The sequence below is a fragment of the Trachinotus anak genome, unplaced genomic scaffold, assembly GCF_046630095.1.
Source record: "Trachinotus anak isolate AG129_WGS33_773 ecotype Australia unplaced genomic scaffold, CSIRO_AGI_Tana_v1 ptg000015l, whole genome shotgun sequence".
Taxonomy (NCBI): Eukaryota; Metazoa; Chordata; class Actinopteri; order Carangiformes; family Carangidae; genus Trachinotus; species Trachinotus anak.
The window spans coordinates 16,175,032-16,198,977 of record NW_027273866.1 but is presented as its reverse complement, the minus strand read 5'-3'; the positions used below and the strand labels follow the sequence as shown (position 1 = coordinate 16,198,977).

Here is a 23,946-nt window from a genome sequence, read left to right as displayed (position 1 = left end):
ACCAAACCAACTGCGTTTGCATTTAAATGTTTTGTCCTTTCTGGCCTTTATTTAATAAAAATGTAATTTAAATTCTAAATAATTGGATTAAAATTTAGATTTCACAAAATGCAAAATGAATTGCAAAAAAGAAGTACATCTAAAAACAGAATTTATTTCCAACATGATTACTGTGTTGTCACAAATAAGGAATAAAATCTTTATAATACTCTTTCTATTCACAACATGTAATCTGCATTTTTTTTGCAGGACCACGGTAAATGTGCATGAAGAGAAAGACTTAGTCAACTTTGTTTTCTTGAGCTGAAAAAATATTAATTCATTAATCATTGCGACACATATTTAAAAACTATTAATGAATGGAAATTTTCTCACCTGTAGCAAGTAGAGTAGATTCCAAACAAAATATGGGGCCAAAAAAAATGTGTTTTAACTTATGACTTCTCTTCCACTTTGGCCCTCCAGAGATTTAACTCACATTTTCAAATGTTTATGAAACCCTTGAATTTGGCATCACACAGGTAATTTTCCCTCCTACCTGTTCTCACAGTAGATAATCTTGAGGTCCATGTTGACTCGGGTGACGAACATCTGACAGTCGATGCGAACCTCGTTGATTGTGGGTGGTGGGAGGGCGTGGGCCACCACCACCATCCCCATGATCTGATTGGGCACTGAGCGGCTGTGCGTCAGAGCCATCCGGATCCGCAGACGCCCTGTGATGTGGATCACCTGGACGGGAGAAGCACACACAAACAGAGGGGAAGTTAGGGGGCGGGGCATCTGGATGGAGAGTAATGTCAAAGGTCAGAGAGAGGTGCTCATAAACCAGCATTTTGTGTGGTGGACTAGAGAAACACTCAGGTCCACATTTAGCACAAAAATACTACTACAGTGCATATTTGAGAACAACTTTAATTCCTGTTTTGTATTTTTTAAATAATAACATTCTTAACAGTGTGAACTTTTTTTGGATATAATAAATGAGCAGTTTTGGTAATTTTTCTTTTCCCTGCACATTTTTTTCAGTGTTATTTCTCATTTGTTGGATTTTAACCTGCGCAAACAAATTTGATTCAAAATTTCTATGTTCATTTTGAGTAAAACAGGGTGAACCCATCCAGTCTTACAAATGATCCATAAATAAAGTGTAAACATAATGAAGCATTTACTGTAATTCTACAGCAACAGCTGCATCACAGTAATGTCATTGCATAGCTGACTGTGAAGTCATTTTAACGTAATTTACAGTGAAAATGGTGCAGTAACCTGCTGTTAAGGTCAATTTTAAATTTAAATATTTAATAATAGATTATTAATTTGAATTTAAAATATTTTACAGTGTAGATGTTTTTTTCTTGTAAATGCACATTGCAGTGAAGCTAACAGGTGTATTTATTAACTGCACATCCTGTCAATGTGATTGAAAATGATGAAAAAGATACTTAATTGTGCATTAAGATGAGGTTATTTTGTTAAACGTGTACATGTGTGTTAAAGTGTAATCACCAGAGTTCAGATTGCAAATTCAGTTCAACTTGCAAAGTTAAACTCCTCAGTGTATTTGTGGGTTTTCTTGTTTGCAGTATTTCTGCTGCTGCTTTCATGAGCTTTTGATAGAGAAGCTTGTGCACAGTTTCCTTGTTTTTCTATTAAACAACTGATACATTACCATAGTTCTATTTTCTGTTTTATGTAGTATCTCCAGCAGGAAATCACAGAGTCCAGTTTGTTCTGGTCTGTGCAATAAAACTGATTTATAACTGATTATCCAGCACTTGTAAATGCTCTGAAATGGATCACAACCCTTATGTTATGGTCTAAATTTCTCTACTTAACTCAATATATTTTATTTGCAAATGAAGATAAGAATCCAGTTTGAAATAGTGTATATCCAGACAGAGGTTTCAAGCTATCACAGATTCAATTTGGCAGCAGAAGTACAGGTCAGGTCACAAGTCGGGGCTATCTTTTTTACCCCTCTCTCTTTTTAGTTCTTTTCCTGAGTGGACTCATGGGATGGAGAGAACAAGAGAAAGACAGAGGAGAGGTGGAAAAAGAGGAGTTGACAGACAGAGGGAGAATGAAGGGTGTAATTATCCAGAGCTTTAAACTTGTGTGACGCTTCAAAAGTCTGTTGGACGCACCGGATCCACCAGAAATGTTAATCAGCTGCTGCTCGCTGGGGAAACGCTCGCTTGTCTTTTAAACACTGTCACTTTTTTCTGTCTTTCTTTCTCAGATACAGTACAAGGGTCAAACAAGAAAAGAGGAAGGAAAGTCTCACTCCAAAGTCATCGCTGGACCTAAATCTGTCCTGGATGAACAGACATGAAACTGATCTCTGTCCTCTCATCCGGCAGCAGGACCTCCATTCATTTCAGTGTATTTTACCACAGTCAGAGAGGATTTGTTTTCAGTGTCAACGCAACTCAGAGTGGAGCTTACACACACTTCTTTTGACATGCAAATTTGCACTGTTAAAAGATTGCAAAAAATGTCTTGACAATACTGACCTTTGGGAAATAAAGGGAGCGATCACATTAGCCGTGTCACTCCTGCTGATTTTACAGAACCTGCTCTGCTGGAGTGTAAACTGCTCCAGAGACGCAGTGAGGTGTGGAAGTAAGAGGACAGGCTTCGATGATATAAATACAGAAGACTATATCTCCTTGACTTCACTGTTTTAGGTTGTTATCCTGTCAGCAACAAATCTAGCTAGCTTGCTAACTGGGAGCAAGCCAGCTAGCTTGGCATGTTGCATGTTACTGGCTCATACTAGTAGTTACTTTGCAACCCTATCTCTTAGACCAGACCTGGGCATTTTACGGCCGCGGGCCACATCCGGCCCCTTGACCCTTACTGTCCGGCCCGTGTGCGGTCACTCACAAACAAGACATGTAAATGAAAACTAGTCCACGCCATCCACGCTGTGCTGCTTTTATTTTGAAAGTGTGACTTTTAATTATGTACGGACACATGTGCAGGTGAAAGCTCACCGACAGACCCTCTAAATATCAGCTCATGCGAAAAACAGAAAGATTGATGCCGAATGCCACATTTTTAACAAGGCATGGGCTGCAAAATAGTTATTTACAGATGTTAAAGGAAAAGCTTGGTGCACAGGTCGCTGTGTTTAGGGACTACAATTTAAATTGGCACTACACGACCAAACATGCAGAAAAATACAAGACGTTGTCTGATGAAGAGCGGGTCAAGGAGGCTGATGCTTTGCTAAACTGCAAAAGCAACAAGGATTTTTTTTTTTACGAAACTTCATGCATCCAGGGAGCAGCTGCCAAGGCAAGTTATGTCATATCCCACAAAATCGCTAGAAAGTTAATTAATTGCAAAACAACTATTCAGTCTTTCTGAGTTATGTGTTAAAAATAAAATGAAATACTGATGTAATTATTGTTTTCCGGTTTATGACTTGTATTTTTGACTTACTCCACAATTTTGATTACCAGTAGCAGTAAATTCAAATGATATAATTTACTGCTCTTTACAGTTGCAGAAAACTAATATTGAATATATTTAAGTTCAGGTTATTGTTGGTTTGGCCCTCTAACACAGCTCAGGTTTCTCATGTGGCCCTTTGGAAAAAATAATTGCCCACCCCTGTCTTAGACACTCTGTTTCCTGATTGGTTTTGCCCATTGCTTTATGAGTGAAGCGTAATTTCTGCGGTGCTACAGCGGTAACATTAAAGTTGTTATTGAAAACAAAACCTGAGCTGGAAAACAAAAAAAATGGCAGTGAAAAACTTTTATAAATAAAGCTGCATTGGCACTGAAAAAAGTTGAATATAAAACACAAAACTCAGGCATAAAAAACTGTAATCTTACAATCTTATTATCTTATTTGATTTTGATATTTTTTGCATTATGATGTGTTTTTTAATTAAATTAAATTAAATCTTCAGATGCTATTGTTTCCTTTTTCAGTTCAGGTTTTGTTTCATTATCACATATTATTTTCAGTGCCAACATTTAATGGAATGTGGTCAGAATTAGGCAAAGAAAGAACGTAGTTTAAGGTTAATATACTATACTGCGATATCTACTGTAAATATAACAAATCACTTAATAACTGTGAAATGTTGTGGTTTCAGGTAAAACTTCCTGGGTCACTGCTGATCATTTCAATGTGTGTGAACAAGTGTTCAAGATCCACCAGAGCTGCAGACTTCACTACAAGCCCGACTGTAACTCGCTTCATTCTGAATCCATTTTCATGAAATTTGATTTGTTATAAATGTGAGAAATTGAGCATGATATTATCTGGATGGATCAAATGTATTTATTATATTATTTTATATTATATATGTCAGTTTCTAACGTGAATTCATAAGATTAAAATAAAATATTTGTTCACTGAACATGGTATCAACGTTTCTATATCTTCAGTTTCCACATCTTCATCTGTCCCTAATCATGTCTTTTAAGTTTCCATGAAGAAAAACATTCACCATGCTGTACAAGTGGATGTTGTTGGAAAATAAATTTGAAAATTTGAAGATGCATTGATTGACATTCCCTTATCATGTTGGTAAAAAGTGGATTTATGTTTCTCTCTTCTTCAGGTGCAAATCAGAAACAGTTTCTGAGAGACGAGACTGCACCATGTCACCAAGCTTCCTCCACGTGTTTGTGAGGATATAAATAAATTCTGCTTTACCACTATCTGCAGTGACTGGACACTGAAACCGCTGCACATTCAGGTGCTTTGCTCAAAGGAACAACTGCGCTATGTCATAGAGGAGGAAGAGGAGGAAGAGGAGGAGGAGGAAGCTGCCTCGGGACTGGATCAGCTTCTTACACCTTCAGCTTGTACTGCAACCCCACAGCTTTCAAACTACTAACTGTGACGCTGTATTGTGTGTGTGTGTGTGTGTGTGTGTTGTGGTGACATGTGTGTCAAGTGAGTGCAAATGTGTAATATATGCATGCATGTGTGAATATTTATGTGCTTCTCTGTCTCCACTGTGATTTGCATGTGATCTGAGTCTGCCAGGTGGAACATGGTGTACACACACACATACACACAGACACACACACACACATACACACAGACACACACACACACACACACACACACACACACACACACACACACACACACACACACACTATGAGAATAAAACATCAAACTTCATTGATGATTCAGTTGTCGGCCTCCCTTGTAGCAAAAGAGGAAGTGATTCTTTTTTTTATGACAAAATAAAAGCGTGGTCAGTATTATATTAACATCAGTCTACTGAGTTTTTTTCCCTGTTTACTGAAACCAGTCATTGCTATAAAGATACTACACCATTACATTCATGTGTTCATAAATGGTTAATCAGTGAATTCACTGAAATCATTGAATCCATTTCTTTTTTTACAGCGGTTTGAAAACTTTGATGTCAACCGTGAGGAAACCGTGCATTAATGTGGGATAAACTGTGATTTTTCAGCCTCATATTTAGACAATACTGACTGACAGCTACGCTAACAAATAGATAACAGCAGTCACAATTAAAATACATCACATCAGTATTTCAATAACTTTAACCATAGTCGTGAAATCTGTTCTGTCATTAAATGAAGCTAACTCATTGTTTTTTTAAGTTCTTTAAAACTGCCCTCCACGTAAAATGCAGATAAAATAATAATATAACTGAAAACAGTTCAAAGTTTCCACAGTATTTTTATGTTGGATAAACTGTGACATCAGTGAAAAGTTCAACAAGGTCCATTTCACCCCTCAGAAAACGGTGGTTACTGATTTCAGTGTGTTTTAATTTTAGAAACAATTTCCCAGTCAGCACCTTTCTGAAGTGTTTTATACAGTAAAAAGTATTTTATATAATATATGTTTCTAATGCAGCAGCCTGACCTTATATCCTGAGGACTTGATGTGCACTCCTCTCTTTGTGAGCGTCGACTTCATCCGGATGAAGAAGGATCGTTCCAGAGAGTTATCAGGAGCCAGGAGGCTGGGGCTGCTGGACTCCACTGAGGAACAGGGACACACAGAGAACACAATCATATTTACACTGGATAATTCAAACTTATCGGATGTCATAGTGTTGGTTGTGTTGTGCTTTCAGAAAATGTCATTAAAGGTCCCATATTTTACACTTTTTTGTGTTGATATCCATAAGAAGATATATTTGTGGTTTAAAGAACCAAAAACCATCTCAGTCTCTGACTGTTTTCTGAGTGATCCAATAAAAATATAGCACATTTCAGGTAAACACTCAGAGAAACCTAATCCTGCAAGGTTGGATGTTGGGTTCAGGTGGGCGGAGCTTGGGGTGTGGCTGAGGGCGGTGACTGCTTTGTTGTGACATCACAAAGTTCCAGAAGTCCTGACGGCTGGTTTTAAGGCTCAGTTTCTGAATACAGGCTGTGTGCATTTCTCTGTGGACTGAGGCTTTGATACTTTCACAGTATTAATATAGAACCTAGACCTGCTTTATAATCACAAACACATGGACATCTACCTTTAGACTGGGTGGAGCTTTAATTACAATATTATTATAATCTTATATTCATAACCTGAAATAATAAATCTAAATTTTAAGCACATTACTCAGATCCCAAGTTGGTGCTCCCCAGATATCAGTTGTTGGTTTTGGGTTATTATACTGATATTTAGACCAACAATTCTAAACATGAGCAGTGAATGAGAATCTGAGCATTGAATTGGACACAAAACTGACTCAAATACTGATAAACTGTTTAAATTGGGTGGCTCTGTAAATGAATTTCATCAAAAAACATAAGAAAACAACCATTTTGAAAGACAGTTTGTTAGATTTCAAATAACTCCAGTCTCATTTTAGAAAATAATCTCATCACAAACAATCACCATCCTGCAGCGTCCAACAGAGCGGAGAGAGGCTCAGGATTTCCAGAGTATTGCTATGGGACAACTCACATTTGTCAACTTGTCAAGAATCAGGACATTCATAATTCCTTTTTTCAAGGTTTGTGGAAATATCGATGCTCAACAACAAATGTCACCAAGAGGCCTTCAGAAAGTCAGAAAGTCAGGGGTGGAGAAGTGTTTTATACTGAAACATGAGTGAAATGATTTTAATCGGTGTAAAACAAATAAATACATTCATTGTGTCAGCAGGACGGGTCAGCCAATCACAGCTGCTGTCAAACCGCCAATCACACGGAAGCAGCTCGGGACCGTGAAACCGTGAAATGTCAAAACACGTCAGTAGAGAAGAGATGAGACAAACAGGAAGTTCAGGCACAAATTAAAAGTTTGTTAAGGAGAAATACTCAGTGTGTTTGAAGGCTGTAATCTTCTCCTGTCAGGACTGTCAAAATAAAAGTCTTCCGCCTTAAGATGAAGCAGGCAGGAGTTTTTTTTTTTTTGATGCAATAGTCAAGTTTGATGCTTTTTTATTAATAATGTAATTTACTAAATAATAATAAACTTTGTAACACATGAAAACAATTGAAATGAAAAAAAAACTAAATTATATTTTCCCATCTATAGTGAATGTTTGTTTTTAATGTCATTCATAGCCTGATTTGCTTGGACAGTATTTTCTAATTTATGAAGAAATTAAAAAGGAGAAAAAATCCCGTCAGTAAAAATCTTTTACTAAACTATGTCAATAAAATAAAACAAGAATTGTGCCCCTGTATTTTTCCAGTGTCATATTTCTGTTCTGGAAATGTCTGCAAATTAGCAAATATTTGATCATTTGCACATTTAAACCAGAAATTTCAGAAAACTTGTAATACAAAAAAGAATTGTGTTGATGTCAATAATCAACTGCAGAAGTTTCCTGTTGATTTGTGTTAGTTCAGATTTTGGACCCTGATCACCTGCAGTGACGTCACCAGAATCAATCACAACAAAACAGACTCAGATTATTACTCTAACCCGTCAGCAACAGTCTTGTCCTTCAAAACACAAAATCCCACACAGCAAGTGCAATTTCAACCCCCCCCCCCCCCACCACAGTCAGGAAGCAGCAACGGTTACTGAAGGTGAGATGCTCCATTTGTCAGCTGCCATCAGCTCCCAGAAATCAACTGCATATTCATAACTTCTCCATCCATCAGAGAGGAGTGATGGGAGGAGAGACAGCTGGGAACGCCCCGTCTCATCACATACACACACACACACACTTCAGTAGGACAGCCCTTCAGCTGTATCACTGCGTTTTTTAAGAACCCTGTGTTTTGTCCATCATTTCCATCAGTAATAATAATATGAACGTTCTCTCCAGGTTAATGTGTGAGGTCTGACAGGTCACAAACACAAATCACACAAACCAGCAGTTTCCACAACCACACAAAACAAAACCAACACCACCTTCCTTACCAAAGTGTGTTTGGCACCTAAACTGCCTCTGGAGCAGCAGGATCCAGATCCACCACTACTCATCATTACTATTAACCACTGTTACCTGTCATTATTATTGATAACACCATGACCTACACAGCTGTTCCTGGTCTCTCTCTCTCTCTCTCTTTCTCCTCTCTCCTCCCCCCACCACCCCTTTTTTATCTCTTCCTAAACCCAACCGGTCGAGGCAGACGGCCCCCCACCTTGAGCCCGGTTCTGTTGGAGGTTTCTTCCTGTTAAAGGGAGTTTTTCCTCCCCCCTGTCGCCAAGCGCTTGCTCTTTGTGGGAACTGTTGGGTTTTTCTCTGTGACAAAGTAAGGTCTTGACCTTACCCTGTAAAGTGCCTTGAGATAATGTATATTATGATTTGGCGCTATACAAATAAAACTGAATTGAACTGAAATTAAACCAAACCACACGAGAGACTCAGGACCTTGGTATCTGGTGTCAAAGTCTTGGGCTGTGTTCACCACCATCCACCCAGACCAGGACCCCGACGGACCGAACGGCAAGTCAATCCGGACCCAGCCCACACGTTATATTAGCAATGCATTGGTACAATACAATGGACGTTTATGACATTCAAAAAAAATATAGTTTTGTAAAATACAACATATTTTAGATTTTTACGGCGAGATGTAACCGTGGCAACGTTGACGCGCTTCAGTGATGTTTTTCACACTAGGTTGCTCTGTATTGTAACTTTCTCAGGGCGTCTGTAACTTTTTCCTCAATCATTTAGATGTTACAGTGTCTTGTTTCGTTGCACTTTCAGTTCAGTTTGTTTAATATGTTTATTCTTGTATGAAAACAAAGGCACTTTATTTGTTGAAACATGAAAAGTAAGTTAATCAGGTTTAAGTTAAAATTTCTAATAACACTACGGTGCACATTAAAGTGAGAGCGGCTAAGGTTCACAAGCAAACAATTGTAGGCAAACGGTGCCATTTCTTTTGGTTGTAAGGTGTAAGAAAATTTGATAAAAGGGATTTATTTTCACTAGTTGTTCCTGACCTTTGACCTTATCTAGAAATCAGATTTGGAACCCCTGTCCTACAGCTTCCAGTGACTGAGTCTGTTTTAAGGTGTGACGACGCTGTGATCGAGGTTGGGTTTGGTTCAGAGGAGCTTTGTCACATGAACAAATGTTGACTGATGCTCAGTTTTCCATGAGAGGACAGTCTCCTTGCCCCAGTCAGAAAATACTGGTACCACTGAACATACACTGATCGGCTGGAGCATTAGAGCAGTAGAACCCCGTCCAGCATCAACCCCGTCTCTCTGAGAATCCACCTGGTGAAGCCGTCTTGTTGAATGATGTCGCACAGTTTGCACCTTTGTCTGAGACGACACCATCATTCAGAGCCGGTGTGTCAGGTCAATGTAAAGACAACGTTTAAGGCATCTGAACAAACGACTCACACTGTTCCTTTAATGAGGACGGTCTCATTCATCTTTTAACACATATTTGTGCGCTTGTGTATTTGTGCACACGCTGCACAGTTTAGTTAGTGAATGTGTGTGTGTGTACTTTTGTGTTCATGAACAGGCGGGTTGCATTCCCTCCTTTTTTCCTCAACACACACACACACACACACAGACACACACAGGTCTCTGGTGGACGTGGTGGTTTGATCAGCGCTGATACGTGTTGACAACGTCTAATCTGAGAAAATTGAAAGAAATGAATTAATATGCAAATTCATCCTTTATAATATAAATGTCCTTGAAGAGAGAGAGAGAGAGAGAGAGAAATGGAGAGAGGAAAAGAAGAAAATGGCGGGAGAGTGAAGGGAATAAAGGGGAGGAGGGAGGAACGGAGGAAGAGAGACAAACGACATGAAAGAGAAGAGAGGAAGAAGGGTAAAAGAGTAGAGAGACAGGGATGGAGAGATGAGAGGTAAAAAACAGATGGATAAATAAAGGGGAAGGAAAGAGGAGGAGGAAGGGATGGAGAAGGAAAAGAAGATAAATAGGAGAGTAAATGAACAAAAAGTGAAGGAGAAAGAAAGATGGAGGTGAGGAAGCAAAAGAGGAGGATGGAGGAAAGTGAAAAAGAGAGGTGGAAAGAGAAATGGAAAGGAGAAAATCATAAAAGAAAAAAGAAAGGGAAGAATAAAGGGGGAAGAGGTGAGCGGACAAATAATTATGAAAAACTAAAGGAGGGATGAAAAAGAAGGAGCAAAGAGAAAAGAGGAGTGAAAGCTGAGAAATAGAAGAAGAAAAAGGAATGGATGACAGATGGAGAGAAAGAAGCAAAAGATGAAAAGAGAGAGAGAGAAGAGGTGGAAAGAGAGAAAGATAAAAACAAGAGAATATAAAATGAAAAGATGGAGATGAATGAGGGAAAGAAAGAAGTAGAAAGAGAAATAGACAGAAAGAGAAAAAGGAAAAAGTATGAATGAAAGTGTGAGAGACAGAGGGAAGGAAATAGGGAGCAAGGGGTGAAGGAGGAAAAGAAGAGAAGGAAACAACACAAGGATCCCAGGAGGAGGTAAAAATCTTTGTCTCCTCCTTCCCTCCCTCCTCCATCCCTCCATCCCTCCGTCAGTCGGTCGGCACTCTCTCGGTCCTCCAGGAAATCAGCCGCCGATCTGACGGAGGAATAATGATGATGGAGGGAGTGAGAGAGAGAGAGAGAGGGAGGACAGACGAACGACAGGGGAGCTGGACCCGCTTTCTCTCTTTGTTATGCACTTTGAATTAATGGGATTAGTTTCCCCACAGAAACACACACACACACACACGCACACACACACACAAGATATCACTTTCATTGTCACACACACCCACACTCCCCTTTCATTTTTATACATGTTTGTGTGTGTGTGTGTGTGTGTGTGTGTGTGTGTGTGTGTTCGTTTACAATTAAACAATTTCTGCATGAATGAAGGGAGAACAGATGCAGGAGGAGAAAAGGGAGAGAGAGGAAAGAAAAGAGAGAAAGTGAGGTAGAAAAAGAAGGACAGAAGGGGAAAGAGGAGGGTGAGGAAAAGGGTGAGCAGAAAGATGAACAGAAGAGTAGGAGGAGTGAAGGATGAGAGGAAGAGAAGATGAACAAAAGAAGAAGAAAGAAGGAGTAACAGAGGAGGGGAGACAAAAATATCAACATAAAAAAGAGGAAGTGGAAGAGGAACAGAGGAGGAGCGAAGGAGATGAGGAGGAAGGAAAAGAAAGAGGGTGAGGAGGAAGAATGGGAGGAAGAAAAAAGGGAAGAGAAGAAAAGAAGTCAGAGAAGGAGTGAAAGAAAGAAAAGACAAACGCAAGAAGAAGAAAACTGGAGAGAAAGAGGAAGTAGAGGATTTTAATTTAATTTTAAGGTATTAAGTGTTTGCAGAACATTATGATGTCACCATGAAGTTGACCTTTGACCTTTTGGATATTAACTTCACCACTTCATCCTATTAGACTTTGTGTTAAACTGTGTCATAATTAGCAAATTAATTCTTGAGCCAAAAAAAAGCTTTGTGATGTAACAGTGACCTTTGACCTTTCAGTTCATCTTTGAGTCTAAGTGGATGTTTGTGCCAGATGTTGTGAAACCTCCAGGTGTTCCTAATGGAAAGACTGAGACGGACAGATGGACGGACAGTCCAAAAACATGAACATAACAACAGAAGAAGGAGAGAAGGAGGAAGAGCAGGGGGAGCGAGAGGAAGAAAAAGAAGATGGACAGAACAAAAAAAAGGAAAGGAGCAGAAGACGTGAAAAGAGGAAGAAGAAAAAGAAGATGAGCAGAAGAAGAAGAAGCAGAGAGGAGGAGGAGGAGGAGGAGGAGGATCATGTGGGGATTCAGAGGTGTTTTCTCATTCTGCTTGTTCGGCGTGCGTTGCCGTGGCGTCTTTGGGGACGACGCTCCTACAAGACAAAGATTAGCGCTACAAAGGCAGCAGGTGGCTGCCGGCTCCGCCGCCGCCCGACTCTGGGACCTAATTATCTACGGCACGGAAACTTTCCCCCGTTTGAAGGACAAATGATTAATTAAAAAGAACAACTCACCTACGCCTGTGATCTTTGGACAATACTCAGAGTGCCCAGGGTTTCTTTCCACGTGTGTGTGTGTGTGTGTGTGTGTGAAGTCTCGGTGGGACGGTGTATCATTGTCAGAGAGTCTAATAGTGCTGCCTGGTTCAGGGCGCCCGTTGTGTCCGACTGATAACTAGCTAACGGCGGCGAGACAAAGCGAGCTACAGCAAGGTCGCTGTAACCTCCACCAGCCGCCGTCGCCGCCACGACGAGACACCACCACGACAAACTGAAGGCGGAGTGAGGAAGTGAGGAGGATGTAGCTATAACTGGCTTCATATGTGTGCCATGATGCAGCAGACACATGAAGAAGACACATCACATGAACAGGGATCATCGCTCGCTGTCGTGTTCAGCTTCAGGAAACTTAAGAAAAAAGTTTGGGCAAAATGGCGGCTTGAGCGTTTCAAGTTCCCCGTCATTTCCTGTTACCTCACCACTACCGACTATATAATAAACACATCGACTTAAACAACGTTCGCAGGTTTGCTCATTCAGCACGTTTAAATGTATTTTCACATTTACATTTCATTAATTCATTCATTCATTCATTCAGACCCCATGTGAGGGTTCAAAGTTCAATTTATTCATCCATAAAAACATGGAGATGATCTCATTGTGAAACATCAACACTGATCAACCGAAAATATCTGTGAAATCAAACCATAGAAAGGAAACAACACAAAACCACATTATATGATAACACTGTTAAAACTGTTTCTGCAGCAAAACAACACTGAAAATCATCAGATATTATTTCTGGGGGCCAGTTGCCGGCCACTGCTTTATGCTAAGCTAGGCTAACCATATCCTGAACACAGAGACATGATGCTGATATCGATCTCTACATCTCTCTCTGAGAGAATGCAAAAAAAAAAGTTGAACTGTTCCTTTAACCAGTTTAAAGGCCTCCTCTCCTTACCCACAATGCAACAGCAGGAGCTAAGGGAGATCAGTGAAGGGTGAGAGGGAATCATGGCAAATGTGCCGCAGCTCGCTCACACACACACACACACACACACACACACACACACACACACACACACACACACACTCATCACACACACTGAGTATTGTCAGTGAAAGTTTAATTGTGCAAACACTCTGTAACTGTCCTGTCATATTCCTGCCTCTCCCGCTCACTATCGCCTCCACAGCTGTAATTGAATTGCTACCGTCAGGGGGGGAGGAGGAGGGAGGGCGGAGGGGGAGGAGGTGGAGGAGGAGGGGGAGGAGGGAGGAGGCAAGACTCGCCTCATGAATAGAATGTGTTTCCTATCAGGGAGGATTTGACAAATTGTGTCAGGAAGAAAAACCCAGGTGATCATTTTTCGGTTTACTGAAGGTGGAGGAGGAGGGGGAGGGGCAAAGGTAGCAGGACGAAGGAGTAGAAAGAAGAGAGGGACAAATAGATGAGGAGGAGGAAGAGGAGAACACGGGAAGAAAAGGAAAGGGGTGAGGATGAAGGCAGAAAAAGGAAGGATGTAAGGAGGTGAGGAGAGGATGATGAAGAGGAGAAGGAGGAGAGGGAAGGAGATAAAGGTACAAACAGGAAGAGGGAGAGGAGGAGGAAAAGAATGAGGTGCATGATGAAGGAGGAAGGCAGACAGAAAGAGAAGAAGAGAGAGAAAACAGGAAGGAGAAGGATGGAGAGGCAGAGGAGAGAAAGGGGGAGGAGTATAGAAAAGGAGAGGAGGAAGAGCAGGAGACAGGGTCATGAAGAAGAGGAAGAGGAGGAAGAGGAGGAGTGACAGTTTGACAAAACAAAACATTCAATTTAAGTCAAATTTCAAAATAGAAGAGTTTGGATTTTGCCATTACACACACACACACACACACACACACACACACAGACACACACACACACACACACACACACACCTCAAACTGTTTCACACAAAAGTACAGAGCAAAGTGTGTGTGTGTGTGTGAGATGGTAGATTTCCTCAAAGCCTTTTCCCACAATGCAAAAGCCTGGGAACCAAAGGTAAAGAAAGGTAAAGCCCCTCCTCCTCCACATCTTCCTCACCTTCCCTCCTCCCCTCTGCGGTGATAAAAAAGACTTTTATTTTGACAGTCTCATCAGAACAATGAGCTCAAATCAAACAGTGCTCTAATAGTCTGGAGACGCCTTGAACCCTTTGTCTTTCTTTCTGGTCTTTTTTTCTGTCTTTCCTCCACAGAGACACTTCCCCTTCTCCTCCATCTCATCTTCCTCCCCCCTTCCTCCCCTCCTCCTCCTCCTCAGTGATCTCCCTGTGTCGGGACTTTAAGGCTTTTCTAATCTGTCTTTAGCTTCTCCTCTTCCTCTTCTGGGAACGGATCTGCTTATGAAAAGAAGACAGAAGAGGGAAAGAGAGAAAGACAGTAAAACAAAGGGAGGGAGGGGGAATGGAGTAAGAGAGGTTATAGAAGGAAAAGATGGAGGGAGATACATGGCCGAAGGTATGTGGACACCCAGTTCCAGGTTCTGGATCTGTTTTCCCTGGTCTTGATGCTGCAACATGAAGTGACAATGGTTTGTGTCCAGCTTTGTCTTTTTGTCCCTTTCCTGTTTCAACGTGACACTTATCCCTGTGCATCCCCAAGAACCAGAAACCAACCAGTGCTGAGCTCTTTAACTGACATTAGAATTAACACAGGGACCTAGGACAACCAGCCCAGGCCCCAAACAATAGTTGTTATGTTGCTTCTGTGTAGCAACAATCACAAACAAATATGCAGTTATTGAAATAACATACAACCAGTAGGACAGACGGAGGTCAAAGGTCAAAAACATCAATCCACTGGTTTGCTCCACTGTGTGATTTGTGAACCTTTTCTGCACCGGTTGGTTTTGTGTTGTTTCCCCATCTGTGACACACACTGTGAAATCTCCTGGTCCACCTGTTGGTCCGACAAAAGTTCTCCACTGCTCTTCTTATTATTATTATTTGACCCTGATGCATGATGGGTAAAAGTCTGTACCTGGGCCCTGCATTGATGTCACCTCCTGGTGGTGCTGAAATTTTGTTGCAGAAAATCAAAATTCCTGCAGTGGACTGCAGAGGTCTAGAAGGATTTTCTCAGTTGGTTGTGGAGACGTTATTGGACCTCGCTGATGCTCTAATGTACCCGGAGAGACTGGAAACACAGAGAAGAGGAGGATGTCCACATATTTGTGGCCATGAAGCGGAGAGACGACGATTAGCGGAGAGAGGACGGAGAGAGTGAAGATGAGAGTAAATGAAAAGACAATCTGCTTTCTCTGATACGGACGATGAGACTGACAGCTCGTCTTTGTTTTGAACAGGGTCAGAGGTCATGAAGAAACAGACACACACACACGCACAAAACAAAGAGATAATAAGTAATTGTCTGTATCTGCAACCAGCATAATTACTTCCAGACAGAGAGAGGGAGACAGATGGAGACGTGATTGAATAAAGAGTGACGGAAAGATGGAGAAGGAGAAGGACAGAGAGACAGAGGAGGGAGGACGTGAGGACGCTTCTGGTTCAGTTTCAGTCAACGCACACAAATGAACAGCTCATAGCATGTAGCTTGTAGCTCTGTGCTAATTCAGTTTAAACTTTATTTTATTGAAATGGGGGAAATTATTATTATTGTTCTACAGAGGTGTAAAATCCTGCCTCAAAAAAAGTGTTAAACTGTCAAACTGGATGATTTTACATCTCTGAACACACAACAGTGTGTGTGTTTGATCAAGAGAGAGAGACACGCACACACACACACACACACACACACACACACACACACACACATAAAAGGTAATTAAAATAATCAGAAACAATATCTTATCTGAAAAACATCAACACAATGCCTCAACTCACATAATAACAGACTAAAAACAGGAAGAACAGGAAGAATATTGATAAAATAAAAGATGAGAACAAAGCAAACACCTCAAGAGGCTGCACAAAGGAAACTACAAGAAAAAATAGTAAAAACAAAACAGACCCACACACACACACACACACACGCACACACGCACGCACGCACGCGCGCACGCGCGCACACACACACACACACACACACACACACACACACACACACACACACACACACACACACACACCAATTCCCCAGTTGGATGTGAAACAGGTAAAGCCACAGCTCTGTCTGTGTGATGTTTGAGATGGAAAAAAACAAATTAAAGCAAACACTACAAATATCACAAATATCAGATTTCCCGGAGAGAGGACAGACGCCTGAACGTAGCGTCCAGCTGCTTCTCCGGTGGCATTTACACTGGAAACAGCTCAGCCGCAGGACAAACACTGAATCCACCGCACTACAACATCATGTGTGTGTCTCTCAGCCCATCTACGCTCACGCCGCAGGAGGAAGGGGCTGAGATCATGTGACTCCGATGGATTTGTCAGCCACGCTGACCCCGACCAGCAGCGTGACCCCGGACACGGTCCAGCTCGTTCGTAATGCTGATGTATTGTAACAACGGGACACTGAACTCAAAAAGGGCAGTTCAGCTCTCTCATGGTTAGTCCAGACTGAAATATCTCAACTACTGGATTGTCATGACATTTGTGTGTGTGTGAGGACTGAACAGGAAGTGAGCAGGCTCAGTCAGAAAAGACTCATCATGGCCAGTGGCCATCTTCACGTGCAGGCTAGACGTGCCCTAAACGCCTCACATGCAGTAGGTGCTCGCTATAGCACAGATCTCATATTGGCCTGGTTTGCCTCTTATCATGGCTCAGAGATTTAAAACATCAAACAAAAAGCAGGTCTTATAAACTGGAGGTTTGAGTTTGAAAGATGTGGTTCTCCTAATGAAAAGCATCTTGGGAAATGTAGGATCCAGTAGTTTTGGAGCCTGACTCATACCAGTGACTAAAAGTCCGGATATCCTGACCTCTGCTGCTTCAATTTGACAATTCTGTTTTTAATTTGTGAGTCTCTGAACTTTATGGAAGCGTAATGATAAATCAGTGCAGAGCAGCTTAGTATGTGTCTGTAAGGTTTAATGCTTTCTGCTGCCAGCATGTGAGTCAGGAGCTCATAATGTTCATCTCAGAAGACGTTTCATGAGTTTGTTTGGGACGGACATTATTATCATTATTCCTGACAGATGTCTCACTGACAAAAACACATTTAATTCAAATGAATCTTAATAAAATTAAATTCATTTTAAAACCTCAAAAAAAAACTCAAAACTTGAACCATCACTGCTGATCCACACCAACTCACTTCCTCTTTCTTCCTTTGTGTCTCTGAGTCCTTCTGTCTTGAATTTCTCTCTCTCTCCTCGTCCCTGTGTTTGTGTTTGGCCAGAAGACGACGGCCTCCCCAGATAAAAGACGACCAAACAAGAAAGGGAGGTGGAAAAAAAAGAAAAACACAACAAGAAGAATAGGAAGAGGAAAAAGAAGAAGAAGAAGAAGAAAGAGAGAGGGTGAGGAGTGTGTTTGGTGTAATTGAATCCAGGCGGCGGCAGAGAGAGGGACAGATGGACGGACTGAACAGATTAGCATCCGTAATCAGAGGAAGGCGTGAGGAGGAATAGACGCGGCGGCCGTGCTCATCGAGCTGCTAACTGGTTTTACAAACACGTCTGTGAAGAGCCGCTTCGGCTCCTGATGAACACAAACTACGACTTATTGTCTCTGATCAGACGAAGCAGACACACATGTGTTGTTCTACACAAAACTCCCTCTACAGAGGGTCTGAAGAAGATCAAGATCCAGACATGAAGAGATCTGTCGCTGGTCGTGACCTCGTGACCTACTTTTCTTAATGTCAACAAATATGTAGTTTCATTTTCCAAGAACAGCTGCTCACTGTAGATTTTACCAAACACACAGGAGGAAATTTACATTTGTTTGGGACTATTTTCAGCAGCGGATTAATCCTCATTTGATGCTGTAGTGAGTATGTGAGGTGGCAGGATAGTGTGTGTGTGTGTGTGTGTGTGTGTGTTCATGGTGATGAAGGCTCAGATCCTCTCCTCTGATTGGCTGACTGACCTGTTGTTACTAGAGCTCCAGAGAGAAGCCTGAGAGAGGAGATGTAAAACTACACTGAGATGGTTTTTGGTTCTTAAAACCACAAATATATCTTCTGATGGAGATCAACCCTCTGACGATCCAATCAGTCCTCCACATGTGAGGTCAGGAGGTTGTCACATGACAGCAGTGATGAGTGACCAGTCAGATTGCTGCAAGGCAGACTGAGGCACAGTGTGTGTGTGTGTGTGTGTGTGTGTGTGTGTGTGTGTGTGAACCCATCCAGCCTCCGTAGAGCTGTGACCTTTGACCTCGGTCCTGCTCTGCTCTCTGCCAGCAGCAGCTCAGCCCCGAGGACATTCACACTCCATCTCCGTTTCTCTCTTTCTCCTTCCTTCCTTCTTTTCTTCTATCTCTCCATCATCTTTTGCCTGTCATCTTTTTTCTTTCTTTGTTCATCCCTCCTTTTGTTCTTCTTTCCTTCATCTTCTTCGTCATCTCCTTCACTTAACTCTTTTCCTTTTCTTCCTTCATTCATCATCTTTACTTGAAACCCAAGTGCTAACTTCCTTCTTCCAGCTAACTTGTCAGCTACATCTTTCTTCTTTCAGCCTTTCTTTATTCTTTCATTCATTATATCTCATCTGTCTTTCTTTGTTCCTTCCTTTCTTCAGTTCTTCTGTTCTCTTTCATTTTTTCTTTGCTTTGTTCCTTTCCTCCTCCTCTCCATTATCATTTTCTTTTTTCTTTGTCTTCACTCCATCTGTCCTTCTTCTTTTTCTTTTCTTAACTTCCAACAACTTTTAAAACTTCTTTCCTCTTTCCTTTCTCTTACTTCTTCCTCCCCTCCTCCCCTCCTTGTCGTCCCTCTTTTTTCCCGTTATGTTCAAACTTAAACACACATTCTTCGTTTAACACAAACACCTCTTCATAATGTCTACCACGCTGTCCCATCTCTTTAAACCTGGTTAGACTGAGCACACACACACACACACACACACTCTGCCTCTCCACAAATTAAAAGTTGAGTCTTGGACCTTGAGAAGTTCCCGTGTTATCGCTGCTGTGACAGACAGACAGTGGAGAGGAGCGCTTTATTTGTCGTCCGGAGCCGCCCTGTCCTCTGCCGTCATTATCTGAACAGCTCTGGCTCCCATTGTAAACAGGCCTGTCCTCGTTAAGAAGCCTAATTAGAAAACTCTAATAATAATAGCCTGTGATTGGCCATTGTGTACTCTAAAGATTCCATTTAGAGCGCCAGCGAGCGGGCGGTGGTTTAATAAAACTTAACCAAACGGATCATTTTGCTTTAGTAATAATCCTGCGCCTCTGAAAAGTTCTTTGTTTGCCTCAAGTGGTTTTATTGCTTTTCTTTTTAAAAAAACACTCATGACACTGATTTAATTAATTTGAGCGCTTTTGCTAAATCCATTGTGACTAATTCTCCCAGTGAGTGTGGAGTTTAGAGGATCTGCTGTGTGGAAATCATTTAGCAGGTCTGACATTAAAAAAGAAGGCAGAACCGCTTTATGTTTCAGAGCTTTGAGAGTGTGGGAGGAAATGTTGGGTTCAGTCGAGGCTGCAGGCTGCTTCATGTGCGTGTCTCCTGTCTGGTGAAAGTGCAGCTTTGTGGAGTCTGAGCAGTGACCCATGTACAGTGTCTAATGTGAACGTAATCGCACACTATCGTACTTCCAGGAGTCGCCATCGCTCTCCGACGCTGTAGCGGGCGCTGTGACTGTATGAGTAGAAAACAGAAACAGCTGGAGGTGACGGTTCCTCCTGGTCAGCAGCGAGACTCAGACCTCCCTCCTGCCCCCCCTCTGTCATCAGAACCAGCTGTCTGTCAACAGCTGACTGAAACCAGAACTTAACAGAACAAAACATTTCTATCTTCAGCAGTTCACTGATTTCATCCCTGTACTTAAACTGGGAAACTGGGAACCGTGAATCATTACAGACACTGTTAACAAGACGAGATCGAAGACTCTGCATGTAACTTAATCAAACATTCTAGAGATTTCTAGAGAGCTTTTTTAGCTTAATATAAATCCAAAGCTGAGATATGACATCATAGAAGTGTTGTTTGTGTCGAATTGATATGTTTTCTATTGTTGCCGCTCCTTGAAAGCTGGTGATGAACTAAAATGTTAACAGCACTTAAGTATGTTCTGCAGCCCCAGTGTCTCAGACCAGTGTCCCTGATCACACCCTCACCTCCCTATCCATCGTTGTCACTGTCAACAATAATAAATAAAATTGTTAATATGGTGTTTCACATGAATGAATAGCGGTGTGAGATGAACAGCAGTTTGATTTTGTAATAATTACAGTGGTGATACAGTGGTGGTACACTGAAGTTTATCTCTACTATGAGTCGAGCGAGTGATGGAGACGCTTTAAAAATGAATCTGAATCGAGGTTGACTGGGCTTCAGTCAAAACGTTTACAGGGGCTGCATGTTGCATGTGTGCTGCGTTCATGTTCCTGTGGTCTTCATACATAAATTGCTTTAATTACATAACCAAGGATGTTTGTGTTCTAAGGTAACTACACTGTCAAACTCGGCAAAGGCCACGTTCACTGGAGGAGGTGGGGGGTGGGTGGGTCGTCTTAACAGTGATTTGTGATGATGGTTTTAGAAATAACTGATGATGTCATGCTGTGGTGATGAAAGGTGAAAGGTGATGAGTTTCTGCTTTTTTTGTTGTCTTTTGTTTGGACAACTTGGCTCATAAAACTGGTCAGAAACAGACAGGAAAATCTTAAATGCATTGTTTGCTACAGTTATCTATACTGTGTGTGTGTGTGTGTGTGTGTGTGTGAAATGCTACACACTGAAGCAAAGATCTTCAGCCTCCAGTCCACTTACAAACTGATCTTAACAGGTTCAGGGTTTTATTTAAGAACTGAGACAAACAGAATGAAAGGTGAAGAAAGACGTGTGTGTGTGTGTGTGTGTGTGTGTGTGTGTGTGTGTGTGTGTGTGTGTGTGTATCCCGCCAGATCTGACCTTTGCCTCCTGGTGTGGAATACAAGTGACATTTCAAATGCAAATAGAAACACACTTCACCATGAACACACACTCTTACACACACACACACAAACACACTCAGTGGGTTTGTCCTTGGGCAGCAGCCGCCGCCAATGGCCGTTCTAAATGACATTAAACGTAGGTGACTGTAAACTTGGGTAATTATGATAAATGCGAGTGATTATGACGAATTATTCCCCTCCATTGTGCTAATAGTGTAATTAGCAACAATAATCAAAGACTTATGATGTTGAAATAAGGCGACGCCGCGGACAATTAGACCGCAAGGAGCTAATAATGAAGAACTTATGGTGTTTTCCTGGAGGGCAGAATTGCTCCTACTTCCAGAAGGACTTTGAAATTTGGGTGTTTTTCTAACTAATTCTGCCGTTTGATGAGAGAAAATTGAAATAAATACTCAATTAAATGCGGGCTTCTCTGTTTGATGGCGTGAATGTGAATGAAACCGAGTGCAGACAGAAGGCAAGTTGTTCAAAGGCAAACTACTGCAGGTACTGTTTTGTCCTTTAAAGGTCCCATATTGTATAAAATAAGATCCTCTCTTCTGATTGGCTGATTGACCTGTTGTTACTAGAGCTCCAGAGAGAGGCCTGAGAGAGGAGATGTAAAACTACACTGAGATGGTTTTGGTTCTTAAAACCACAAATATATCTTCTGATGGAGATCAACACTTCAGTTAAAACACTGGAGAAGATAAAATATGGGACCTTTAAGTCAAAGATAATAATAACAAAGGTTTAACTTGAGAAAAGTTGGACAGGAAAGGAAAGAAACACTGAGATTGTTTTCATGAATTCAGTGTGGGAGGTTTGGTTTTCAGCAGCTGTAAATGTGAACATATTTGGCCTTTACTCTGTTCTCTTCTGAACACGAGTGTTTAGAAAGACATCTTCACTGTATTGAATCCTGAAGGCAAAACAGGTCATTACAGCAGCAAAGAACAGACCCTCAGTTCAGATAATAAGAGACAAAGGAAATGGGGGATTTAATTTAAGAACACTTAATTCCCACTGTTGTATTTCTGTCAGATATGTCATCATCGTGTGGTCATGCAGTTTTGAGGAAGGATGGCTTTTGAAATGTTGCCCTCTTGGTAAGTTTTAAAATTACTTTGACATCAGAGATTATAGACTCTACAAATGCAAATGGACAAAATTCTTCTGGTGATGCATTTACGGATCATCCGTTATTCAAGAGCTGAAAAGGACTGTGATAATGAGCTGCATTCAAAACAAGTAGACAGGCATTTGAGTGTTGAATTTGGATGTTGTTCAGTGACTGACTCTCCAATACAAATATAATATAAAACCACAAATATATCCTCTGATGGATATCAACACTTCATACAAAACACAAGTGTAAAATATGGGACCTTTAAAATTTGCAGTTAATGGCTGAAACCTTACAAAACCTCCAATATGAAGGTTTTAAATTATACCGAATTTGTCCCAAAAGTAGATGGGAGCTTTTTAAAAACAAAAACTTTAAATACTGTAGCTGACAAGATTTTCAGCCCCAGGTCAGAGCATCTATATATCAGCTCAAATGTAAAATCCTCCTCAGTTCTTTCATCATTAGTATTACAAGTCACCTCCAGTGAGGAGGTCAAAGGTCAAAGTCAACAGCCAGCAGACATTAGATACATTAGACACTTCCCTGTGACCCTCAACTGATGATATGTAATGAAAACACTGAAGTGAGGAAAATAAGAGCCGCGGGCAGAGTTTTCCCTCCTCTCAGTCAGACTCTGAATTACACTCATGAGTAATAATTTTCAACCACTCACCCTTCAGAACAGTTAGAGACGTGCAGCCTCTCAGCCTCAGCTTGACTGATATTAGTCAAATTGCGTCATGTGCTTTTAAAGATGACTCTCTTTAACTGCAAGAGGGGCTGAATGGAGCGTCGGGCTTCAAAGGAAGATCTCTCTCCTCCAAGGTCATCTCATATTTTAACTCCGGTCTCAATACTTTATGAGCATGACTGTAATTAAAACGATGGGGTCAGCTTGATATATTATGTCGACGCAGCCTGCTGAACTTCACATGGGAATGAAGCAACTTTGAGCTTGTTTAATCGTGGTGGGTGGAGTTTGTTAAAAAGGACAGTAAGTTTGTAGGGAGCTAACTGAAAAGCTAGCTGAAAATCAGTCGACCATTAGCTGAAGCCGTCATTGTCAAAAGAGTTTGGAGTGTTGTGTCTTTTTTAAAATCTCATTTCAAAAGCAAAAGTACAACATTAGCCTAAAACTGTAGGGATTAAGTGTGTTTGGCTGCTCTAATGCAAGCTGCTAATGTGAGCATGCCTGGGCTAAGTAGCTTCCCACAGAGGTAACCAAGCAATTCTTCCAAGACCAAATGTTAACATATCATTAGCTAGATGCTGCACACGATGTTAGTAAAATGCTACAAGACAGTATCAGAGTTTTAATCTAACACTTGTTCTGACCTGTTTGTTATAGATTGATGCAGGAATGAGTCCAAACACCTGGAAACACGGTTAGCTTCAGGTTCCCTTCTCCTGAAGTCTATGAGT

At 41.2% G+C, this 23,946-nt stretch overlaps 1 protein-coding gene across 4 annotated transcripts in view; it reads right to left on the bottom strand.

Moving 5' to 3' along the window:
* LOC139632877 (neuronal PAS domain-containing protein 3) overlaps positions 1-23,946 on the bottom strand; it is a 287,252-nt gene that overhangs the window by 26,854 nt on the left and 236,452 nt on the right. For all 4 annotated transcript variants that reach the window (XM_071498140.1, XM_071498141.1, XM_071498143.1 and 1 more), the window contains 2 exons: positions 5,881-5,999; positions 539-732 (listed from right to left, as the gene is read on the bottom strand). In XM_071498140.1, coding sequence (XP_071354241.1) covers positions 539-732; positions 5,881-5,999 — 313 coding nt within the window. The remainder of the gene's footprint in view (positions 1-538; positions 733-5,880; positions 6,000-23,946) is intronic.